The sequence below is a fragment of the Falco punctatus genome (assembly GCF_963210335.1).
Source record: "Falco punctatus genome assembly, chromosome: 1".
In the NCBI taxonomy this organism is placed as follows: domain Eukaryota; kingdom Metazoa; phylum Chordata; class Aves; order Falconiformes; family Falconidae; genus Falco; species Falco punctatus.
This window is the reverse complement of record NC_137580.1, coordinates 109,287,409-109,313,254: the sequence shown is the minus strand read 5'-3', so window position 1 is coordinate 109,313,254 and position 25,846 is coordinate 109,287,409. Positions and strand designations below refer to the sequence as shown.

Here is a 25,846-nt window from a genome sequence, read left to right as displayed (position 1 = left end):
GAAACCGCGATGACCAAGCTGTTCACCACCCACGCGGAGCCCGGGCAGTGCCCAGCAGCACGGCGACAGACAGGTGCGTGTCCCATGGGGCCTGGGGGGTCCCGTGGTTTGGGGGCCCCTGCGAGCTGCTGGAGGAGTACGTCTGTCGTCTCTGGGAGCAGCAGCGCCCGTGCGGCTGGCGCAGGTGACCCTCGGCAGAAGCACAAAGCAGGAGGGCCCGGCGCGTCCCCGGGAGCGTGGCATTAAAATACCTTCAGCTCTTTTGTTAATCTGGAGGGTTTGTTCTGCTGCCCCCCCGTCCCCCCCCTTTTATAATCAGCTGTTTATTCCGGTGGGGATAAAGAGTGACTTAAAAAAACATCTGATGACTGAACAGAGCCTCATTTAATTGAGTAAATACGGGGTTTTTTTGGTTTTTTTTTTTCCTTTTCCCTGCTCTCTTTTCCTCACCATGGCCAAAAGCCATGTGCTGGCCACAGCCTCCTTCAGTTATAAATATACATGGTAAACATGTGTTAAATATCTTAATATAGTAATCCACGTATTTTAATAATAAATAAAGGATGTAAAATATTTAGAATATTATATAAAAAAATGTGTCTATATGCACATTCATACATGAGTGTATGTGGAGAGAGTGTGAGAGAGCAGGCTACGTATAGCTGTCTATACAATATATACTACATACGTAATGTGTCATATATACTTAGATAATCTATTAAATAAAAATGTTATATCCATACGTATTTAATTATACAAAATAATACATATAAACATAAACAAAGTATATATAATATTTTATTTTTATTAGGTGCTAGGTATTACATATTATGTGTGTATACATGCTTATATGTGTGTGTTTGCCTTTTAAATATAGCTACCTCTATCTGGATCTATATAATCCATTCACACACACATAGCATTAGATATAGACATCATATATTTTATATAGTGTCTATATAGAATATAAATATTATATGCATACATGTATATAGCTGTGTAAAGATGTATATTTTCATGCACATATGCGTAGATAAGGATGCACGTATTTATATATATGCATACATATTATATAGAGGTTTTAAAAATTATGCTTGTGTGTAAATATAACATCTATTGTAATATTATAGTAAAAGTGAACGTGTAGCTAGACATACATTTATGTGTGTGTTTGTAGAGTAATGTATATGCACACAGTATAAAATACAGTCTATATATAAACATACTAAATTATATATTAAAATCATATAGTTATAAACTTTTTTAAAAGCATACCTAAATTTATATAAAACATTTATAAAATAATTGTATATAATATGCTGTAGAAAGTGCATTTATATACTTATACCCACATATGTATGTGTTTATATAGCGATCTGTGTATTTAGGCAAACGGAGGCACAGATACAGCTCTCGGTCACGACACACAGACACCCCTGTGCTGTGCCTGCCGTGGGGGGCTGCAGCCCGGGGGTGCACGGGGCTCTGGTCCCTTGAGCTGGTGAAAGGGGGCAGATGGATTAATACTGTGTGGTGCTGGGCCCTGCCTGGGCACCCCCAGGGCCGATGCAGAGCATGGGCACTGTGGGAGCGGCTGAGGGACAGGGGGGTTCAGCCTGGAGGAAGGAGCTCAGGGGGCCCTTACCGCTCTGCAGCTGCCTGACGGGGGGCTGTGGGCAGGGGGGTGCCCATCTCTTCTCCCAGGGGACAAGCAACAGGACAAGAGGAAACGGCCTCAGGTTGCACCGGGGGAGGTTTGGGGAAACATTTCTTCACTGACGGGGGGGCCAAGCACAGGCACAGGGGACACGGTGGGGTCACCATCCTGGGAGGTGTTTAAAAGCCGTGTGGATGTGGCGCTTGGGGACGTGGGCAGTGGTGGGCTTGGCAGTGCTCAGTGCTGGGTTAGCGCCTGGACTCTGGGCTTTGCCCACTTAAAACGATTCTGTGACTCTGCAGGGCCCCGCCCCACCACACAACAGGACTGCTGGCCCTTGGTGCTGCCGCCCCCTGCCCTGACGCCCTGCCCTGACACACTCTGCATCTCTCCAAGGATGCTCTCCTGGCTCTGGCTGCTGTCCCCACTGCTGCTCGTGCACCTTGTCAGTGAGTATAAAGTTTAGAGAAGTGCCAAGCCTATATATGCACCTATATGCTTGTGTATACATATATATAATGTGTATGTAGCGGGATACATATTTGTATCACTGCAGGGAGATATATATGTAAAGTGTGTGTATGTATGCGGGACACTCAGTCTCGGCCGTACTTGTGGCTATTTGGGCTGAGTGGCAAGAAAGCGCCGTGTCTGCCCGCGCCACGGTCACGTGCCGCCATAGGCAGGAGCAGCTGGTGTCACACGTGCAGGGACCATCAGCAAGTTTTTATTTCCACTGCAGCAGCCGAGGCCGAGGAGCCATGAGGACGAAGGGCAAGGTGAGCGCAGAGAGCAAACACCAGCAGGGCTTCCCACGGGAAACGGCAGCTTCCAAGCAGGGAATTGCCTTCGGCACTGGTAAGCAGCCTGGCTGCTCACAGCCTGAATATTAACCTCTGAAAATATATAGTCAATCAATCAAAAAACTGCAGTAGGGAAAAGATACATTAATTGCAGCAGCTGGAGCAGCTAGGGGGCAGGTTGGCACAGGGAGGTGTCTCTGCCCCTGCGCCCTGGGGAGGACAGTCACAGTGTCCGAGATGGCAGAAGGTCTGTGCAGAGACTGCCCCGGCCCAGCCCCGTACGGGGCACTGCAGCGCCCTGCTGCTAACGCTACTGAACAGCACCTTGCGTGATGCAGAGTTAATGGAAACTTAAAAAAAAAAAAAATAACCTCTGGTTTTTCCTAATCTCCCCACCTCCACCTCTGGTGCACACGCAGTCTCTGTGCATCCTCACAGCACCCTGCCCAGACAGAGCAGGGCCCCTGCTGAAGGCAGGTGACGTGCAGCCAACACAGTGACAGTGCTGTTTTGGGTGGGTTTTTTGTTGCAGCAGCAGCAAGAGATGTGACAGTGAAGAATAAAGCCGAGCAGCACCCAGTGCTCTGGTTTAAAACTGTCTCCCATTCCTGAGTCCTCGCCGGTCCCCAGCTCTTCATCTGGCATCTCTGGGTCACTTGGGGTCACTTGGTCAACCTGAGAAGTGCTGTGCCACACTGAGCTCACGCACCGTGGCACCAATGCAGGGAGATTCAAAAGCCGCACTGCTGGCACTGACAGGGGGGTTGCTTTTTTTTTTCCTTTTTATTTTGGGTTCTCATTATAAATATTAACAAATCTGACAAAAAGTACACAGATAGATAATACTGAAATACAAAAGTCTTTTAGGATGCAGGTAAGGACAGTTTCTGCAGCCTTCACATGGTAGCAAAACATCAGTATCAAACATTTCACGAGGCCTGGCATGACAACCACCACTCTGCATGCAGCTGGGACAGATGGACCGTCCGTTTAGAAAAGGACCAGGATACAAAGTGAAGAAACCCACACACGCACATCGTGTCCTACTCCACCTCGAGCATAAACCAGCTCTGGAGCACGATGTGCTGAAACAAATGATGGATTGAAAGTAACTTTGCAAGGAAAGGGAGGCACAGCTGACCTGGTGCGCCCGTAGCTCTCCAGGAAGCTCAGACCCAAACCAGGCGTTAAGGTGCTGGACCAGTGACAGACAGAATTACCAGGAACATCCCACTTGACACGCTGCCGGCATTCAAATAAACCCCATGCATATCTGTAGAATGCATTACAAATATTAAATTATTAAAAAAGCCCCTATGAACATCGGGTTTTACCCCCCATATCAAACAAGGTATGACACGATCATCACTTTGAAAAGTAAACAGGTTTCCAGAGATCAGATTGCTTTCCAAAAAAAAGAAGTTGGCAACACTCACGCACACACACACACACACACACAGCTGCAGGGCTGAGAAGCTGTAGGTAATTGAGGCCGATGGGGAAAGAGCAGCTCTTCCTAAGAAATCACGGCTTAAAGGCTTCAAAAATTTCTGACAAATTGCAGCATTTTGTGGAAGGTTTTAGCTCATCCCCCCGGGCACCGGGGTCTTGTGCAAACACGACTTTGTTCACGCAAGCATCAGCACCCAGGAGGATGAGGATGCAGAGCCTGGCCATGGTGGGTCACAGAGGACGAGAGCTGGGATTATTACTATAATGTTATTATATTACTGCTCTGCTGTACACAGAAATTTGATTCGGATGCTGTTTGGATCAGAAAATGGACCAACCTGACAGCTGTGCCAGAGCTGAGCATCTCTGCAAGTACGGCACCGGCCGGGCCCCGCAGCTCAGCTTGCTGCACGCCACCAGCTTGCAGCATAAAGTGCCTCAGCTGAGCCTTAGGTGATGGCATGGATTGGAAAAAGGACGAGTAAGGGAAAAATGATAAAAAAATTCAGCCTGAAAGCTGGCTTTGCTGGAAAAAAAAGAGCTGTGCAGAAGCCTGGCTGCGTGGCTCTGGGCGGGAAGGCTCGGCTCAGCACGAGAGCGGTTACTGGGAGGGCAGCAGGAGGCTTCGGTGCCGGTCCCGGGAAGCGGGAACTGCCGGCAGCTCTGCTGAGCTTCTTATTTTGCCCCACACTTCTGCAACTGTGAAGCCGGCCGAGCCCAGGGAGTGTGAGAGTGAAGCCGTGGTCTGCACAGCGCTTGCAGCTGGCTGCCTGATTTCACAGGGGTTACTGGAGAGGATGAGTACGTTTCTGGAAGAAAAGCAAACAGTCTTTGTAGGTTATCGTCAGGGGACACAGCCATTCCAACTGGGGAGCTTTAAATGCATAAAAGACTGTTTAGGCCCAAACCACAGAGACTGACAAACCACCAGAAATATGGCACAGTTGCCTTTAGAAAATCGTTCCAGGTTTTAGTGATGCCTTTTGCTCACATTAGATACACGAACAGAGACTGACGCATTCATTTTTGCCACTGAATTGCAAGGCAGCGAGAAGGTAATTCAGTACAGCAAAGAGTTAGGAGTCGGAACGGCAGTGCATGCAGGTGTGTGGCGGCTGTGTCGTGCATGCACGTGAGTGAGTGTGTGTGAGAGTGTCGGGGTGCGAGGAGCCATTCTGGAAAAGCCTTTAGGGGACGGGATCTGCTGCGCACAGCAAACCCCCACTGCCTCGTTCCCTGGGAAGGTTTCCCTGCAGCCAGGCTGTGGCGTGGGGTGTCCCACTCTCCCAGCTGCCCCGGTACCGCGATCCCCTGTAGCCAAAGCCATAAACGAGAGAAGTCCAAAGGCTGTGGCTGGCAGAGCTGTGCCCCCCCCGGGGAGCGGCCCCCGTGGCGCTCAGTCGCTGAGGACAGCCCCCGGCAGCTCGTTTGTTAGCGTGTGCCAGCGCTCAATTTTCTTGTCCTTGTTTTTCAGGCAGTCAAACCAGTGCTTCAGCCGCTCGCCTTTGGCATTAATTCCCAACACGACTCCACCTTGGGAGAGAGAGGGAGAGGTGGGGGTGAACATCATCCTGCTGAGGGGGCTGGGGGATGCTGGGTGGAGCCAGGTCATGCAGCCGCTGTCACAGCATTAGGGCTGCGACCTGATGTGACACACGGGCGATGGCAGCCCGGCCTTCCCTGTCTCTCATGGCAGTGGGCTGGAACGTGCCCGGGCTGCTCGTTCGTGTGCCGAGGGCTCACTGCAATTGCAGCGGCTGTCAGAGATACCGGTCACTTGTTAGCAGTAAACCACAGTGACCAGTAACTAAATCACAACAGGTCTAAAGATCCAACAGAGAGGAATGACACCTCCCTGTTAGACCAAGTTTATTCAGAATAAAAGATCTGAAACCAGAAGGGAGAGCGAGATGCAGCTTCTCCCTGCTTGAGTGCTCCCGTGGGGGAAGGCTGAAGTGAGGAGCAGTGCGGGAGGGGCGGCTCAGGTACAGGAGAGGGATAAAAGCAGAACAAAAATCCAGCGAGAACGAACATTGGGATGGAAAGCAAACCGGGAGGCTGCAGAAGTGCAGAGGAGCAGCAGATGCAAAAAAGAAGAGGCACAGAAGGTGAAGATAAAAACCAAAGAGGCCAAGGAGACCACCTGGAGGGTCCCACTCACTCACCTATGAAATCGTTTGATTTCCCGATATCGTAGTCCCACACTGTGACTTCCAAGGTCTTTTTTGCCAGGTCACCGTGCTTTATCTCATAGCAAAATTCCTGTTGGGGAGCAGAGATGGAGTTAGGACAAACCCGTGCTGGGGTCCAGCAGGGGCTGGGAACCCCCAGAGAGGGCTGAGGTTGGCCATCCTCCTCGGGCTGTCGCCCTTCGCCACCCGTGGGGAACTCGGCCCCCTCTCTCCCCTGGTGACTGAGGTTGGGGCACTTTCTTGCCTTTTAAGTCCAAGGACTGAGAAATGCCCTAGGCAAGAGCCACAACCACCACCAACCCACCTCGTTGAACTCGGGGTTCAGTGTCTTCTTCTTCACCGCCGTCTTATGCTTTGATTTCTTGTCCTCATCTGGTTTCAAGTAACTGCAATGAAACCGATGCAGCACGGTCACGCACAGGCCCCGCTCCCAGGCAGAGGCAGGGTGAAGTGGGTGGCTGAGCCCCCCCGAACCTGCAGCTCCCTCCTCCCCTCCCCGGCCGAGGAAGCCCGATTTCCTCCACAACCCAGCTGCCATCAGAGCACCGATGATCCCAGCTCTAGTCCCTAGGGGACACTGGCACCGCACACATGCTCCCAGCTCCCAAAATCAAACCACCTCAGCCCAGACCTGGACCATGCGGCCGGTCTGCTCATCCAGCGCCTTGCCAGGAGGCAGAAACCACTCGCGGGTGTGCAGGAGGGAATAGGAGCAAGTGCAGTGGCTGCAGTTTCGTGCGCCGCTGTTTCCTGCAGATATTTTGCAGGGCCAGAACGCAAACATGATTAAAGTGTCATCAAACGGACAGGGCACCTGAAATCTGGGCCAGGCCACAGTCAATCCATCGTCTGTTCACGTTGGTGCTGCCCCTTAAAACACCAGTTCTGCTTCCTCCTTACACTTCCCAGCTCTTGCTCATAATTAAAAAACCCAGGGCTTATACCCAGCAGCATCACTTGTCCACCTGCTCTGACCCAAGCCCTGCCGACACAATTTACTGCAGGTAGCACAAGGTGCTAAAGAACAATTAAATAGGAAGGCAAAAGCGATAAACTCCACTGCTGCCTCCCAGGAGCCAGGCGCGGTTTCTCCCAGTAGCTCTGTCTTGGCAAGGATCGTCCCTGCAAGTGCCACAGCCTGGGTCAGCGCACTGGCGACAGGGACACAGGACGTGGGCAGTGACCAGCCCTCCCTCGCCACGGCCTCCACCTGCTGTGCAGAGCGAATTTGAAAAACGCCATCGGACAATGCAGGAGCAGTGGCGATGCCGGGCCCTTGTGCCAGCCCGGCTGTGCATCGGCGACCCAGCACCTCCCTCAGCATCCCTTCACAGCCCCTGGATTACACCAACTTCCCTGAATCCTTGGGTGAGGCTGAGTCGAAGCAGCCCATTACAGTAATTTTAATGGCACTTTTTTTTTTTTTAAAAAAATAAATATTGCTGGTGTTTTTCCAAAGGAAGGCGCTCCCAGTTATTTACATTGGAAAGTGTCAGTGGAACCAGCAAATGCGCCCTCAGCTCTTAACTGGGCCCTGGAGCCACGGGTTGGGACTGAAGTGCTGCTCTAATTACACACACATCGTAATTAGAGCCTCACCACAGCGCTGGGTGGTGGCCCTGGCCGGGAGCTGGGTTGGGAGCCTCTTCGCCCCATTAACCGCCTGTCCCCTGGGGCTGGGAGGGGGAGATGCCTGCACCCCAATGCCACCAGCCAGGAGGCCAGAGCTGACCCTGCAGCTATCCCATCCCAGTGGGGATGGTGCAGGCTTTGAAGAGTGAAAAGGCCGGCGGGGTATCGTGGGAAGGAAAGCAGAGGCGCCTGCAGGCGCCGAGTGAGGTCCAGGACCACTGGGCACAGGCACTGTCCTGCTCGGGGGGCACCCATCCCTGCACTGCCGGCGGGGACCCCCCACCTGCCAGGCTGGGGCCGTGCCATCAGCAAAACCCGGCCACACCTGTCTGCTTTGGGCCACCAGCGCTGTCCCCAGGGCTGCGTCCCCGCTGCAGTGCTGAGCCTGGCGGTGGGGCACCGCGGCTGCCCCAGCGCGGGGCAGGCACGGCCACACGCCACCACACAGACCCTCCAGCCGCGTTACTTTGAAGAACAGTAAAATAATCACTGGGGAATAACACGCTCCAGGCAAATGCGAGCTGCTGCCGTGACGCCCTCATTTGCATCTCCTAATGAGCTCAATTAATTTCCACTGCAGGGAGAGGCTTCATTGAGGGCTGGCGGCAGCAGCAGCATCTCAGCCGGCGCGGCCGTAGAGCAAGCAGCACTCACGTTTTGACGTAGGGGTCAGAGTAGCCGTTGGCGTCCATGGCAGCCAGGTGGGCGCAGCGGATGATGCCCACCAGCAGCCCCTGCTTCTGCGAGCTGTACTTGAGGGAGATGAGGATCCGGCCGCGCTCCTCCAGCGACTTGTCCTCTGTTTTATCTATCTGGGGGAGGGAACACACCCAGTCCCACAGCCAGACACATGCCCCCCCGGCGTGAGGGATGCTGTCCCCACCCCTCATCACATCCGAGGGGTCAAACTGCCCCACGCTCCCACATGCTACAGGGAGACGCTGCTGTATCCACAGGCCCATGGTGGGGGACACTGCTCTGAACCCCCCCACTCACCGGAAGTTGCTTCTCCAGGCAGATGTTGAAGTTTTTGGTCTGGTTGGGTTTCAGTTTCTTCAGCGGGATCCTTGTCTCTCCAATGAATTCGTTGTGGCGGAACTTGTCCTCATCGCAGACCGAGATCCTGCAACAAGCACAGGGTGAGCAGGGCCACCAGGGAGAGAGGAGGCGATGGCACAAGGAAAGCTCTGCCCCACCGCACTGCAGGTCCCCCCAGCAAGGGGATGACTTTGAGGCCACCGTTCCCCAGGCCGGTGACCGGGCACCTCCTTCGCAGGCAGCTGCACGGCATTGATCTGCTGCTACGGCCTGGCCAGGGCAGCTCGCGACAGTTAAAGGTGACACCCAGTATCTTGCTCTGCTTCACCTCTGCAGCTGGGAGCCAAGGCTGCTGGGATGGAGGGCAGGGCAGGTCTGGGGGAGCAGAGGGGTGCAGGAGGCGGAGGTCTCCCAGCGCCATCATCTCTCCTGCTCAGACCCCGGCCTGGCCTGGGCTCCTGCACCCCTCGGGGTGCCTGTCACCCCGCGGGGATTGGGCTCCCTCCAGGAAGATGCTCACGAACCCTGAACATCACAACCCTGCGGTGTCGCAGTCACTGTGTCTCGCACACCCCAGCCCAGGCACTGTCAGAGCAGCAACCCAGCCTCAAACATCCTAATGGCTCTTCCATTAAAACATCAACGTCACTGATGACTAAAGCAAAACTGTTCTGAGCTGCCGCCAGCCCAGCTGCATCCTGCCCGGCCAAGGAGGCTCTTCCTAAACCTGCTCTCGGCTTGTGCGGCCGGGAGAGGCACCCAAGGAGCACAGGCACCTTCCTAAGTGTGGCAGCTCTCAGGACCTGGCTGCCCGGTCTGGGACACAGAGGGTGTTCTCCACCTCCCCTCCCACCACGCTGACCAGCCTGGGAGGGACGCGCAGACCCAGCCTGCGAAAGGCATCACACCTTGGCCGAGCAAAGCTCTCCCAGCCCCACTGGGGTCCTGCGCAGGGCCAGGTCCTGGGATGCACCCCATGATGGCAGCCTGTGTCCGAGGTATCGCAAAGGCTGTTTTCTGTCTGAAAGCTATAAATGCCTTTCCTGAGCTGGCAGCTAATGAGTCATTTCTCTGCTGCTTCCCAGCCCGCTCTGGGAGCCAGGGGAGACAACAGAAGAGCAAAGTTGGTGCTTGCAGGGAGCCTCTGCTCGCAGCTCCTGAAATCCCAGAGAAGGGGCCAGCAAGGTGGTGCAAGGGACCAGCAGCGCTGCCTGGAGCTGGGGACAGGGAAAGCCATCCCGTTCCCTCTGAAGGGAGCAGCCCGCACCCCCACCAAAGCCACACGGGGACTGGGCTGGGCTCCCTGTCCATAAAAAAAGGCGTTTACCTTCCCTTCTCCCCTTTGTAAAAATTTTCCTACAGTGTCTTGTTGTTCTGCTGCTGCCTGGCTTTTTCCTTTTCGCCCACCCCTGTCAGTGCCCACTTCTCATGGGCGGCACCTCTGCCTCCAGGGACCGCACTCCACCTTGCCAGGATTTGACAAATGGGACCTATTCAGGAAGGGGTAGAAGTAATTAAAGATATAGTGCCCTGCGACCCCACCTCAGAGTAACTATCGCATACCATGTCTCTGGCCAGCGCAGTGCCTGGGTGGGTTTATCCATGGATGGTTTGACCACCCTCATGCTCCAAGGCTGAGCGAGGGAGCCATGGGGATGGCTCAGTCACATGGCACAAGGACCACCAGGGCTGAGGAGGAGCAGAGGAAGGGGGTCTGGAAAAAAATAATAAAAGTGGGAAGATGGGGAACACTGCTCTCCAGAAAACCGTAGCTGGATGCAGCGTTACTATAGATACCCGCAAAAAAACCCACCCTACTGCAACAGTAAAATCCTCAAAGAGAATCTCAAATCCAGGCACAACATTTCCTATTTCCCTTCCTCCTCTTGCCTCTCTTTTACAGAACAAAACTGAAAAAGGAACAGCGGCAGCTCCAGACAAGGAGCGGCACTTGCCAGGCGTGCGCAACCCCACACCCATCTGGCCAAAGCTGGGGGGGAAAGCAAGAGCGCAGTTAGAGAGCCGGGCTGGAGAGGAGAGGAGTGTGGCCCTCACAGAGCTGACAGCCAGGGCTCTATTTTTACACGCGACAATTGCGGTGCTGTCTCCCGCACGCTCGGGGGAGGCAGAGTTTGGTGCCAGTTTTACCACTTAAGAACACGAGTAACAAGATCTTCCCCCGACGATGTCTAGATAAGCCCCAGAAGCACAAGATACTGAAATGTAGCGTCCCACTTGCTGCGAAGCCCCAGAACAACCCAGGATGGCTGGAAGCCCAGGAAGGAAACGGCTGGAAAACTTCAGTGGTGGCGGCAGGGGGAGCATCTCCAGTGTCGCACTGGGGGAGGCTGGAGAGCCCCACTGAGCCCTGATTCACTGCCCACAAGGCACCTTAGCAAGTGGCTCTGAGAGCACAGTGCCTGTGCAGCATGCTACAGCGCAGAGAGCTTCAACTGAGCCCCAGGCAGCTGCAAGCCCCTGCGTGCCCCCCCCGGGAGTGGCTCCTGCCCACCCTGCACCACATGGCCCTCCCGTGGCAGCAGTCAGGGCACAGGAACACCCTGCAGCAGCCAAACCCCCGCAGCTGCAGCCCACCGACAGGCAAACCCTTCCCCAAGGGAGAAAGGTGACAAATCGGGGTCCACAAGCCCCAGCCTGCTGCAGTGCCGCAGAAAGCACGTCCCTTTTGTCCCGTGGGACTGAGAGCTCCCCGGAGCAGACCCACAGGTGCTGCGTGATGGAGGCAGCCCAGCCTGGCACAGCACTGGGGCGATGGCCACCTTCCTTGTCCCCACTCACATCCCAGGCTAGTTACCGTGTCGTGCAGAACCGGGTCCCTCAGGAGGCAGTTTTTGGCACATCTGCAAGACCTGGGAACTGCTGCTGTCTTTGAGCAGCACGAGGGAGCTGCAGCCACCACCAGGTCTCTCCCAGCCCCGGTTTCTCTGTGGCATCCTCTCAGGTGGGTCCCTACATTTTGTGCCCACCTGTGTGTGATGACCAGAGGCAGTTCCGACGCAGAGTTTCGTGCCAGTGCCCCCAGTCCCTCGGACTCAGCCCCTGAACCCCAGTCCCTCTGGCTGGCTGTGGTTCACCTTCACTAGGATGGCAGTTTTCATTCAGGCAGGCTGGCCGAGCACCAGCCCCCTAAGCGACGGCGGTGAGCACACGTCAGATGAGCAGGCAGCTCCAGCCCCAGCCCTCCCTTTGGAAACAGGCGTAACGCAATTACACCAGCTTGGATTTTATTACAAGAAATCGATGTGATGGAATTTTTATGCCTTAGGTTAGAAAATCAGCTTCATGACAAACAGCAAGAGATGCCTCTGGCAGCCACGTTCACCTGCCATCCCGAGCCCTTTAACTCAAACATTAGCCCTCCCTCTCGTCTCTCTTTATTAAATCCAATCCCTCGAGCTCAGCTTTTGATTTGACAGCTTCCACTGAGGGGTCCTGATCTTTAACTTAAGGGCCGTGAAAACCACCTTGGAAGAAAACTAAGCAGCAAGTGAACAATCACTGCTCATTAAACTTATTCTCCCTCCTACTCAAGCCCAGGCTCCTGGATTACAGTCCTGACTCACCGCACAGCTCAAGCAACCCCATTCCACTGACTCACGGCTTCTGCTCGTACACGCATTCCTCCGGCCTCATTCCCATCACGGAAAGAGGAGAACAGGGGTCCTTGAGGACCCTTTTCCACAATTCACATGCACATAATAGGCAATGAAGCCTGAAGATGCATCTCCTGTGTCTAAGATCCCTTATGGTCCCTGTAGCAACTTGGGAGGCTCTCAATGGAAGAGCAGACGCACAGGTGATGCTTGCTTGGCTTAAGCACAGGCAACAGCTGGCAAGGAGATGAAACAGAAAATGCTGGTGTCCTGGGACTGTCCAGCTCTCTTAAAACCAAAAGGAGGATTCAGTGCTGGGCTCCATCACAAAACGCCTCAAAGTCTGAGCACATAAAACACAGTAGAAGTTAGATGGAATTCTGAGTGCGCCTGCAGTTCCAGAGCAAATTTCATTTGGTGCTTCCAGAGTAAAGCAATTTGGGACCCCAAATCTCTAAGTGTCTGCAGTATGCCTATTAGACCTGATCAAATACTATTTTCTGAATAATATATTTAATGAGTCATGATGTTTGTCAAACACATGATTAAACAAAGAATTCCTGGCATTTGTGGGCTAGTGGAGTATCATATGAATAATGCATCACTTCGCACTTCACATATCTGGATGTGAATAATTGTGTCCAATATCTGGCTAGCCCTGATATTTATTATGAATACAATCTATTTATTGCATATTACATGCATTATTTAAATGTAGGCGATTGTATTCTGCCTATTCCAATTTCCCCTGCAGCATTTCTCTGCCTCCCCCCTTCATGCACCCTGGCTTCCCACCACCAGAGACTAAGGCTGTGCTCAGACCACAGATGGGGAGCAATGGTGCCTGCAGATGGGGACTGGGAGGGGGGACTGTGGGGTGGGATTTAGCCCTGGTGCTGCCAGGGAACCTGCCCCTGAGCCCAGCCATCCCAGTGCTCTGAGTCCAGTGCCTTTCGAGCGGCTCTGAATTTGCCTTCTCTCAGGATGGTGGGTGGTTTCATTGCGATTAAGCCCTGGGCTAGACTCAAGGATATTTAATTCAATGAATGGATGAGACCTTTCAAGATCCTCCCACCTCTGCTGCATTTCATGAAATCTGAAGTATCTAGTGTTTTTTAAGGGGGCTGATTCATTAACAAAATCCTGCTTGCCAGTGCAATTAGCTGTGCTGCTGCCTTCACCTCTCCTTCTCCCTTGGGGGTGGCCCTGCTTAGGGAGGCGAACCCCAGCAGCTCCCAGGGCTTGGGGTTGTCACAGCAAAGTCACTTGACTGGCTTGGATGAGGCCTCATGAGGGATGAGGGGCAGCCTGTCAGGGCACAGCATGGGGCTGGGGGTCTCAGGCAGGAGAGGATTCATTACTCTACTCTCCATGAGGCAGAGGATGCTCCTACTCCAGCCCCTGTGACCAGGCAAATGCTGCTCATCTGCCCAGGAGGGCTGCAGGCACTGGCAGAGTGTCCCGTGCCAACATCGACCCACCAACCCAAACTGGACACATCCCACCAAGAGCCCAGGTGGGCAGGGAAGATTTCTGGGTGCTTTTCCAGATTTTCTGCTGCATCACATGCTCTCCAGGCAGCAGGGAGGCGAAGGCTGGTGGCAGCTTTGATCTTCACCATTATTTTTACATTAAAGAGACTCTGCGATTGCATTCCCTGCCCCTCCACAAATCTCAGCACCAGGGAGGCGCCCGGGGAATGATCACCTCCCAGACTGAGGGGAGCATCACTCATGCTCTTTCAACTACCAAGAGCTGCTTTGCAGGAGCCTTGCCTGATTAGCATAAGGAAAGCCAGCATCCCTGCAGCTTTGAAGTCATCTCTTCCTGGTGGAGAAGGAGGTATTTTGCCAAGATGACGGGTAGGTGAAGCGAAGCACCGAAGGCAAGACAATACACGGCACTGGGAGGGTGAAGGGCCATTGCCACTAGTGTTATGGAGAGGCTCACAGAAGAGAAACAGCTCAACCCACACCAAAATAAAAAGTCCTCAGCAAGCCCCAGCAACCAAGGACCCCAGCCCATCCATCCCTCCTCAGGTAAACAAAAGATCCCTCCCCCCAGCCAGGCAGTGAGGACACAATTCAGCAGGTATCTAAATGAGGAGCAGCATTTCCCAGCCTTGCATCCTTCTACTTGATTAAATATCCACTGTGTGAAAAGAAGAAAATCCAAGCAAGGAATTAAAATAAAAGATTTTTCTATCTTATGGCTGGTTTGCAAGAAGTCTCACATCATCTAAACCTGCCCCAGGATAAACAAAATCTCCTTTGGCAATATCTTCATCTGTGAAGATGGAGAAAAGAGGGCTGGGGAATTGCTCTTAAGGAAAATTAAGAGCATTCGAATTTTAGGCTCTGGCTTTCCCATGCAAGATAAGAAATGGAGCCACAGTACTCGGCAGCTTTGTTTTGGCAGAGGATTTCCCTGGGCCACAGGCAAGAGTTTGACTTCCCAGATGAAATTCTGCCATACCCATTAAGCAGAGCAGCTGAGCGTGTGCCCAGCGCCCAAGGGCCCTGCCACTGTGACAGCCATTTGTGCTGGCAGCCAAAGCTCAGCACAGGAAGAAGCACCAAGTGCAGGGAAGGACATGGGACCACCAAGGGTGTTCCAGCACCCACCCTGTAGTATGTTGGTTTCAGAGACGGGACTGAGAAATGTTACTGTGTTTGAACCCCACACACCCATCTACATGTGGAACATTTTTTAAAGGCATCGGAGTCCTAACTAGAAAATTTTTGGGATCCACATAAGAGGCTGAACCCTGCCCCGGGAAGACTCAGCACAGCCAGGGGAGGAGATGGCCCACACGACAGGTGACAGCCCTGCGGCAGAGATACCAGCTGGGAAACCCTCTGCATTCAAAAGTTTGTTTCTTTAATTCTCCAGAGTAATTTCCAGGCAAAACCACAGCCACAAGCCCCAGTGCTACAGCAAGCTCCGCTTCACAAACCTCTCCACGCTTCTGCTCATACAACCTCCCCAGGGAGATGCTGGAGCCACCTGAGCCCCTCTAAAAACCCAAAACATCCAGCCCAGAGTTCATCAGCTTTCATGTCATCCTTGGCACACCAACTGCCATGGTAACACCGAGGATGCAATCCCCCTTTCTGCCCCGTGCAGGAAAAGGCTGGTCCTGCCTGCTGGCACGCAGAGACGGGTGCTGCTGAGGTGCCCAAACCTTGAGCCTCAGTAGTCCCAGGGCAGCGGGGCTAGGGGGTCCCCAACTGCTGGCAGTGACTGGGCTGTGCTAAATCCCGCAGGACTGAGCCCACTCCAACTGGAGGCAGTGCCAGACCTAGCACTGCGCTCGGAGGTGAGGTGGGGATTTGTGTGGCCCTCACAGCACTCCCAGCCACCAGCCACCCTTGTGGCAATGTCATTGTGGAGCTCACCCCCTCCACGGGACAGGCTCCAGCAAACCCCACTGGCTAGCTGCAAATGTCAATGAGTCAGAGTTGCATGTGAATGTTCCTCTCCATGTGGAGAGAATTTTGATCCTTAATTATCACTTAATTCACCGGGGTTGGCTATCAGCAAGGAAACCTCAGTTGCATAGTGCAGAAGAGCCTGGGAACCTCCTTGCAAAGAGGCAGCTCCGATGGGCACGAAGGCACGAACGAGATGGATGGCTCTGATGGCACGAGATGGATGGCTCTGATGGCACAAGGAGACACCAAACCCCAGGGACGCTGTGCCTGCATTAGCAGGTGAGGCTCCACAGGGAGTTTCGTCCCTGCAGAGCACCCAGCTGGGAACCCGCAAAGGGCAACTGCGCGGCGGCCAGGCCCGAGGCTTCCCTCACCTCCCTGGGAAGGCGCCCTGTGAAGCCACTGTGGGCAACTGGCCATTAACCAACCTTGCCAGCCATCTCCTGAGCTCCCCGTGGAGCTCCCAAAGCAGAAATGCTGTCTATTCAGCCACACACACCCCAAGAGCGAGGGCTCCCTGTGCATCACCCTGGGGTCCTGCAAGCAGGGTACGGGGGTCCATGCAAGGCATTCAGCTTTGGAGGGGGCACAAGGAGCCCCATGTGCTGAGCCCTGTGGGAGCCCATGGCCACGCTGGCTTCCCCACGAAGTGCTAATGAGAGGTTTCTGTGGGGAGAAGGGCAAATCCAGCCCAGCCCATGCACACCTTTCTGCATGTCCCTGTGCCACTGAGCATCCTGCATCTCCCTGCTGCCTCCTGGGAGCAGGCAAGCACAGACCTTCCCCAGGAAGAAGCAGCTAACAGGGCCTCGAAAAGGTGGGGGGTCAAGCCCTTCTGCTGCCTGGTGCCTTTCAGCAAACAACTCAGCCGAACACCTCTCTACAAACTGATTTCCACGCTTAAAGAGGCTGAAAACTTCAAAGCTTGGAGTGAAAAAATTTTTTAAAAAGAATATTATTATTAACAATAATAATAATAATAAACCAGAGACATTCCAGTCCAACAAGCCTGCAACACTTCCAGCATGACTAATATTTTCCATGTGAGATAATAATCCACGGTGCTAAATTTCTCATCTCTATGCACATTGCAGACAACAGGTAGTCTCTGCCCAAATCCACCTCTGAGCAGGACCTTTTATAAGGCAGCTTTGCACTCTCATTACGGGGAAAATAGTAAATTCCCAGGGTACCTGCAAATAAAGAGGGTCATATTCCAGCCATGGAGCTGACAAAGCCCTCAGAGCAGGATGCAAAATCCTCCTTTGTTTGACAGCAGATCTTACAGCAAATCCTCCTGCGTAGCAGTCCCAGATCACAGCAGTGATGGAACAGCAACACCATCCCTGGGCAGAATCCATCTGCAGGCTCTGGGTCACTCCCTGCCCTCACCCAGGTGGGACAGTGGCCAAGACACAAAAACCTTTGCATTTGAAGGGGTCTGTGCCCCGCAAAGCCACACTTCCAAGCCTGCAAGGCCTCACCGTGCTGCCCTTGCCGACCTCCAGCCCCACGCAACATCTCCCAGCCCCTGGGAGATGCTGCCAGGAGATTCTGAATGTGCAGAGACTGAACCAAACCGAGAGAATAGAATAAATACATACAAATGCCCTTCAATTAGTTTGACAATAACTCACAGATGCCTCCAGCTTTCTTCCAAAAAGCTCAGCCTCAAAAGGGCCCAGAACTCCCCTGGGGAGATTTTCTCAGCAAGGTGGGCCACTAAGCCTTAACATGTGCCCGTGAGAGCTGGGCATGAAGAGGTTAAAACCAAATAACATCACCTCTGCAGGCAGGAGCCAAGTGAATGAGTTATGAAGTTGATGACAAAGCAGGACCATGCTCCTCACCAGCTATTCCAGCCCAGGCTCCCCGTAAATCAAGCATCGGTCACCACAGTGGTGATGGATGCGTGCAGGGCACGCACACAAGCTATACGCTTTGGTGGGTAATAACTCTGCCCTGCTCTGCTGTGAGCAGTGCTAGGACTGGATGTGGGGCTGGGGTGTGGGGGTCCCCATGAGCTCCCCTGGGAAATCCTCACTGGGATGGGGAGGGATGCCTGGGGTGGCCCTGGGGGAAGGGGAAGGCGCAGATGTTACCCCCACCACCAGGTTTAGCACCCCACTCAACCCCTCGTGCCCTACCGCAGGGTCTTGCGGATCATGTCCTCATCGGTGATGCCATAATAGGTGAGTGTCTCATTCCAGGTGGGGTTCAGCGTGTTGCGCAGTGTTTTGGTTCTCAGCTTATTTGCCTGGAAAAGCAAAGGAGACAGCAGTCAGCAAGGTCTGGCCCCAAGCAGTTGTCTGAACACTGATGGGCAGGGAGGGGAGAAAAAAGGAAACACAGTTTAGAGATGAAGGGACAATTGGTGCTGCCACCTTTCTACCCCAGCTCTGTAACGTTGCCAGTCCTCAATGAAATGACTCAAATCCACCCCAACCACAGCAATAACCAGAGGGGCAGAGACACAGCAACTCACTTATTTGCAAAGCAATCCAACCCCACATCCCGCATCCTGGCGACAGCTAGCAAAATGGGAACCTTGGCAAAGCGCAGAGAGAGGATGGGGATTTCATTTATGCAGCAGGAGAGAGCGAGAGAGGGAAAAAGCGTCTTTTCAGGTTCATTAAAAAATACCAATTTGCTGTTCTGGCTGTTTATTTGCATTCCTGCTCCTAGCACAGCTCCCATTCCTGCTCGACTCAAAATAACTTCCTTGACATGCATTTTGTTAGCATTGGCAACTCCTTCCAGCACCATAGCTCTGCAGAGCGGGAGGCTGCGGACGGTGGGGCTGTCGTAGCTGCTTGTGTCCCCAGCATGGATGGGGCACCCTGGCACACACCCACACCATCCAGGTCAGGGGACTTTAATCTTCTTACATCCTGAGCCACCCGCTTCTGTCGGGGACAGAGGGAGGGCAGAAGCAAAGGGCTACAAGTTTCAGATGGGGCTTCTACATCAACCCCCCAGCCTGGGACAGCCTGAAAGAGCAGTGTTTTCACTCTAATTAGATGTAAACTCAGAAAGTTCAGTGCCTGCCTCTGACACTGCTGGGCGTAAGGAGCTCTCAGGAAATCAATACCTCAAAGTTGACTCATGCCTCTTTACGGGAAGCTGCTACATTCCCCATCTTTGGTTCATCACCCCTGAGCTAAACGCAAGCAGGATGCAAAGCACAGGGTGAAGAAAAGAGCTTGTGCTTGCAGCTAAAAGCAGGGGGGGGTCACCTTGTTGTCATGCCCTCTCCCCACCAGAAGCACCCCAGACACACAACCTCTTCCTGACTGACTAGACACGGCCACCGGCCAGAGGAGCTGCCAGTGCAATGGAGCCACTGAGGGACCTCGGCACAGCATCTCACTCCCAAACGCTTTGTGCAACCAGCTGCTTGCTCTGGGTTTGACCTCTAGGAGACAGAGAAAGCCTGTGTATTTTGTGCTGTGCTTTCATTTAGGTTCCCAAAGCCTGCCTCTGACAGAAACCCAGGCCCTGTGCAGCGCTGCAGAGGCTGCGTGAGAAGCTGTGAAACACTGAGCGCCAGGTTAGGAGAGGGATACCCCCGGAGCAAGGTGCGATGCTCCAGAGCCGACCGCGACGCAGGGGCAGGGACTCAATTAGCAGCAGCATCTAAAGCCCTGCAACAGCAATCACCTTTCATGTCACTCAGGCAGGAGATTGTTTGCAGCCCAGGAGGAGAAGCCACTGGCTGGGCTGCGCACAGGCAGCCAGCACTGCTGCTCCTGGGCACCAGCCTTGCTGAGTCGATCCCCACGTACCCACAGGCACGGCCAGGGGCGACAGCAGAGTGATTCAAACCGAAGGAGACCACAGACAGGTGCTCCCATCTATGGCCTCCAGTCGCCGTTGATTTAATACCTCATTTGCCTTAAATCTTTGTGAAGCTGCTTCAAACAAGGCACCCTGTCATACCAGGTTTCATCCTACACCTATTTTATCTCCTTCCTTGGTGACATTGTGGTCACTACGCCAGGCTCCAGTCCACATAACAAAATACATATCAGAGAGGGAGCACAAAGCCTGCTGAGGGTGACAAGGACAGGACAGAAAGCACCCCGATGGCACCCACTGCTTGCTCAGACCTACTGGGGCCTGATCATGGGGACAGGAAGGATTTAGCCAAGGGGGTAACACGAAGAGCGTCACCCAGCAGCTAATGCTACCCTACGCAAGGGACATTAATTACATCAGAGGAATCAGGTTCTGGGAGCACTTTTTTCTCCCATCTGGAGTGACTTCGTAGTCAGTAACCAGCTCACATGGAGACCTCTGGGAAAGGTGAATGAATCCAACCCTGCTTCCCACATCTCTGGCCTGGTCTCTGCTGCACGTGCCTGAGAGCCCAAGACTGGGGCAGAAACACTCAAGGGACTTGGGGACTGTCCTGCTGCTAGAAAGACTGCACAGAAACATCCAGGCCAGGACACATCCACAAACCCTCCCCCCCCAGATCTGCTCGCCTCTCCCAGAGCAGATTTGGGCAGTGCTGTTTGGAAACAAGGCACAGAGACAGAGCAACCACAGAGGCAGAGGAATGTGGGGACAAGGAGGGTCCCCCAATGGCTGCTCTGGGCTTGTAGAGTTTGCAGCTCCTGCGCTCTGCTGAGAGCTTCCCTCCTGCCTCTCTGGTCTCTATCACCTCCAGCAGAAATGCTAATCAATGCATTTTCAAAACATGGAAATGACAGATAATATCACTGATGAAAGCGTTCCTGGCTTTCCCATTACCAGCGGAACTTGAAATGTGGTTAAAAACTCCCTCTACCGCCCTGAACATTATGAATTAATTCAACTGAACCATAACAAGTAAATATACCTCCCCCAAAAAGGTCTTTCCTTCAGTGTAAAATAAGAGTGCAATTAATATTCATAACACATACATTTAACATTTAAATTCAGCATCCCCATCAGTTACACCAAGCTCTCACTACACATCAATATCTTTAATTACTCTTCTCTCCAGCAAGCGCTGAACCTAAGTAGATGGAAATATTTCCCTTATGATTTACACTCTGTTTTATTATGATCTGAGGGGGTTTTTTAAATGCAGAAGAAAAACGGGGAAAAAAGGAGTTGGTTTGTTTATAGCTCAAGATTGTTTCACTCGGTGCTTCCCGAGGGCTTCTGGAGCGCAGCACTCACACCCCCTGCTCCCATGAGTGAGGAGCCAGGCTGGCAGCGGCTCCCAGGCAGTAGTTTACCAGAGGCACTTGCCATCCCTTCAAGGGTGGATTTAGTCCCAGTTCTTAATCCTCCAACCGAGCTCTCCTGAGTGAGAGCAGGGCAGGAGACTCAAGGTCTGGCTGCAGCAACCAGCAGCCCTCTGGGAAAAGAGCTTCTCCCTGGGGAACCTCCCGGGTCCCATTTCAAAACGAAAGGCAAAGCCCCAGGAAGAGAAGGAGAAGCGAAAAGGCTCTCACCTTACTGGCTCCAGGAAGCAAGTGCAATTTGACGTATGGATCAGCCAAACCATTATGGTCCATTGGCTTCAGGCCCTGGAGAGGAAATGACAAAAAGCAGGAGTCAGGACAACAGCGAGAGGCTGGGCAGGCAGGGTGGCTTCACTGAGCCCATCTACAGATGCCTGTTTCACCAGGATGTCACCGGTAATCGCACAGTTTCCCTGGGACTGGGGAAGGAGGAGAGTATGGTTGGTGCAGGATCCAGGCTACACAGCAAAAGCTGAGCACACTCAGTGTTCAAACATCGTTTGTGCTGAGGAGGGGCTAGAGGAAGGCTTCTCACCTGCACTTGGCATCAGCTGCAAAGCACCTCTTCTCTCTTCCAGCAGTTCTGACACCCTGATCACAATTAATTTGGGGGTTAAGTAAATCAGTGCAGTGATTTTCAAGGTTTAAAATTACAGGGTTTTGTCATTTAATAATTGCTTATGAGCAAACATACACCTCTGCTGTTGTGGTGTTACTTTTAAGCACTCCCAGAGGGTGTGATAGCACCTACCTACTCTTTGTTATTAAGGCACAGCTGAAGGAAGAACAGCTTTCAGGCCAGTGGGAGGATGTCGCCAGCCAACTGCCATGGTATTTGAAGGAAATCTGGGGGTACTGGAGCACAAATGCAAATAAACATTTGCCACAGCCATTCCTGATGGCTTTTCTATGAGACCCTCACAGCTCATAAAGGATGATGTAGATCATGTTCACTACAGTGATGCTCTGGAGTTGATCCTGCTTCAGGCAGGGGGAGGAGACAATCTCCTCTTCTAAACAACTAGCAGGCTGAAAATTATCCAAGGGTGATGCACAAACCCAGCCCAAAGCCATAAATGCACAGACCACACAGGAACAAACTCCACAGGGTAGGGAAGTAACACAGGAGCACGAAAAATGGGAGCCTAATTTTTACCAGTCCTAAGTGGAAATAATAATGCCTACATCATGTAAATCCTTGGATTATTTCCAGTCTGGCTGCAGGATCCCTGCAGGAGTTGTTTCTAGACTGTCTGAAGGCAACCCTCTGCCCGGATCAGAGGAGGGTTTCTCTCCCATCCAACCCCAGCTCCAACCCGGGCATGGAAACCAGGCTGGGTGATGCTAAAGACTTGTCACACCCTTTGTGTGATGAGCAGAGTATTTGGTGCCTGGGATTAATGAGTGTGTGCAGCTGCCAGGGATCCACCTGGCAGGAAAGCATTTGTATGGGCTGCTGGTGGAAAGGCTGCGTGCAAAGAAAATGTAATCATCAAGGCCTGGGTTTGGGCAAATCAAAGATGGAAACGCTGAGGAAATTGCTTTCATACGTTATACGTATGAAATAATGCATCCAGCTTAACCCACAGCACTAAGGACACCCCTGTTCCACCCCTCCCTGATCTGCACAACTCAGTCAAAGGCCTGAGCTGCTCCTGACCTTGGTGAGGGCTCTGCTTTGGAGACAAGCATGCTGCCCTGGGCAAGGAGGGCTCTGCTTTGGAGACAAGCATGCTGCCCTGGGCAAGGGAGACCAAATGGTGCCCAGCAAAGAGGATTTTGCTTCTAAGGCAGAGCCAAAAGGACAAAAATATCAGCAAATAGAGGCTAAATGGCTCTGCTTTAACTGCAGTGCCTCTCGGGTGATGTCCCTGGCCCAGCAGAAGAGGAAGGCAGCAGATACGGAGGCCAGGAGGAAGATGGTGGTCTGGGCTGTGGCTCCACAGGCAGACACAGCAGCAAGGGGCTGGGCTGGTCCCCAGGAGCCAGCCAGGTGCACTAACTGCTCACAGCTGAGCAAAGCAAAGGCCCTCCCCAGCCTCCTGCAGCAGAGGTGCCCCACTGGCCCAACGCTGCGCGAGAGAAGCAAGCAAGCAAATTCCCATGAAAATGGATGGATAAAGACAGGCAGCTCTGTAATTTACCCATCAATTCAGTTCAATTAAATTACCTTCCGAGAAGGCTATTAAAGGCTTTTTTAATAGATGTGCTATGGAAGACGGAGTGACAGGAGCCTGGAAAATGGCTCCTAATGTCACGTCTACCTCCCTCCCATGTCACTAGGCATGAGTTTGGCACAACGAGAGCAGCTCTGACTGCTCTGCCCTACAAAGCTGCTCCTGTGGAAGCTCACCCCTGCCAGGGACCCTCAGGGTGACCAGCACCATTGCTTCCCCTGCACGGAGGGACCTTCAGCCTAAAGCTCCAAGAGAGCCAAGAGGCAGAGGAGGGCACAGGGCTCATACACAGGGGCAGAGTCATGGGGTTGCAGTCCTGGCCCCAACCAGTCCTTCTACCAGGACCAATTTACGGTGCTGTGCATTGTGGCATGGGCAATAGAGCCAAGACCAAGTTTCATCTTTTCCCTTCCTCTACCCAAGCTCAAAATCCCTGCTGTAATCCTATGGAGACTGACAGCCCCGCTGGATCCCAGCTGCTGCCAGCTGCTCTCCGTGCCAGTGACATTTAGCTAATCAATAGGATTTAATTACAAGTTGGGCTAATCGGGCTGCCAATTAACACCATGCTAGAGGCATATAGAAATCACAGGAGACAGATTGGTTCCATTATTTGCCCCATGATGAGCTTCCTGCCTGGTGAGCAGGCTCCCCGCTGCCCCAAAACCTGCCTGGATATCTTTTCCTGGGCCAAGGTATCCTGTTCCAAAATGGGGCAAACTCCACGCTTCCACCCTGACAGCCCAGAGGAGACAGACACACAGCTTTGAGATGGGAATTTCTCTGCAGTGATAAATATTTATGAGTAAATCCCTAAGTAATGCTCAGTGCAGACCTCCAGCACTTGGCTTCGGTTAGAAGTGGGGAGCATCCAAATGCTCAGCAGAGTGGAACTCCAAAGTGTTTTCTAGCTGTGGCTGCAGCCAGTGGCGCAGGGAGAGCAGCCCAGGTATGCTCACATGAGCAGCATCTGCCCCGCATGGCCTCTCTGTGGCCAGGGAGCTGCCTGCACAGCCACCTGAGGCTTGCCCAGGGCATCTTTCTCCTGAAAGCAGGAGACAACAGTGCTACAGGACAGCACAGCCCCACAGCATCTGCACTGCCTCACACCCCTGTAGATTCCCCTATAGCAGGTTATTACCTCACTCCAGGCAGCAGGTTGGGCTTTGCAGGACTGAGCAGAAAATGAGACCCTCAACCAAGCCATGGCACGGCATGCCAGGGCGCAGACCCTGGTGCCTGCATGTTAATCATATCACTTTCTATCACATTTTGTAGGAGAGGGTGATGCCCGGCACAGCCCGGGGCAGCCCGGCTGTTTCCCACATGACAGCACAGATCAACATAACCCCAGGAGAGCGTGCGGCACTCATGCATGGCAGCAGGCAGCAAGGGGAGAGCCCTCCTGCCAGCCCACCACACGGCTGCTCCCGCAGTCCAGAAACGGGCTCCCACACCACCTTGATTTATTCTCCCATCTATCTGAGCTGAGCCGCAACGTGCCTGAATTCAGCCGCGTCTGAAGCGTGAAAGGCAGGGTATGGGCAGGGCTGCTGCCAAGACTGAAAGCCATTAGCGTGAGGCGACTGCTGGCAGCCTGCCTGCTCCTGCCTGCACAGGGTCCTGAGCTTTCTGCCGACCAGGGAGAGGCAGCAGGAACGCTGTGCATGCCCTGACAGCCCTGCTCCAGCTGGGGAGAGATGGGGTTTCTTGGTCCTTACCTCCCCCCAGTGCCATGATACCCCAGGACAGCACCTGCTTCAGCCCCACAGTGCAGCACCAGCAAGCCCCGATGCTGCTGCAGTTGCCTGGGGCTCATGCCAGCGTGGCAGGGGTGACAACCTGGTGCCAGCTCAGGCAGTGTGGGCAGAGGCACAGCAGCTGCCCCACCTGCTGAGACCACACCCCAACAGCACCCACTGAAGGCAACACCAAAGCAGAGGACGGTCCTACCAGGTTAAGAGTGGAGGCAGATGGTCCCTGAGCATGCCATGGTCTTCCCTTGCCCTGCAGAGACAGGACCTGCCTTGCAAACCCCATGTGGACCAACAGCAGCCCTGCACTTCAGCCATTCATCTCCAGGAGGAACCAGGACCCTCACCTCCCTGGCTAGCACCTGCAGAGCTGCCTTTCAAAATCAACTTCCAGCTACCCACTTGTTGGCACAAAGTGCCTGATATCAGGTCACTTCTATAAGTTATGACAGAAACTGAAGCACCAAACACCTCACTCCTGGTGTAACCACACAGCCTGGGGACAGCCCCATGGCTACCAGCTTCCACACCCATACTTCGAGCAGTAAAGCAAGCCTCCTTTCATACCCTATTCCAGCTCCACCCAAACTTGGAATACAGGCTGACCTGAGGTTCTGGAAACACCCAGCATTTTGCAGATCCCGCTGTGAACGTACACCAAGAAATACCTCAGATGTCCCCAGGCACCAGGGCAAGCTGCCGGCATGGAGTGGCTACCCAACCTCCTGCACAATACCGCAGCTGATGGCTGCACAGCAGAAAATTGGTGGTAGAGCACAACAGGTTAAATCCCACCACCGGTGTCTCCAGGGGCCTGCGAATCCCCTTCCCGCTCCGCAGGAGCAAATAACAGGAC

General features: G+C 53.3%; 1 protein-coding gene across 2 annotated transcripts in view; it reads right to left on the bottom strand.

Annotated features, from left to right (window-relative positions):
- Window positions 1-763: 763 nt before the first annotated feature.
- The window catches only part of DOC2B (double C2 domain beta), a 38,850-nt gene continuing 13,767 nt past the window's right edge, over window positions 764-25,846 (bottom strand). For both annotated transcript variants that reach the window (XM_080384015.1, XM_080384016.1), the window contains 7 exons: window positions 21,270-21,344; window positions 17,970-18,079; window positions 8,733-8,859; window positions 8,391-8,548; window positions 6,409-6,490; window positions 6,078-6,174; window positions 764-5,445 (listed from right to left, as the gene is read on the bottom strand). In XM_080384015.1, the coding sequence (XP_080240141.1) occupies window positions 5,309-5,445; window positions 6,078-6,174; window positions 6,409-6,490; window positions 8,391-8,548; window positions 8,733-8,859; window positions 17,970-18,079; window positions 21,270-21,344 (786 nt within the window). In that variant the 3' untranslated portion in view covers window positions 764-5,308. The remainder of the gene's footprint in view (window positions 5,446-6,077; window positions 6,175-6,408; window positions 6,491-8,390; window positions 8,549-8,732; window positions 8,860-17,969; window positions 18,080-21,269; window positions 21,345-25,846) is intronic.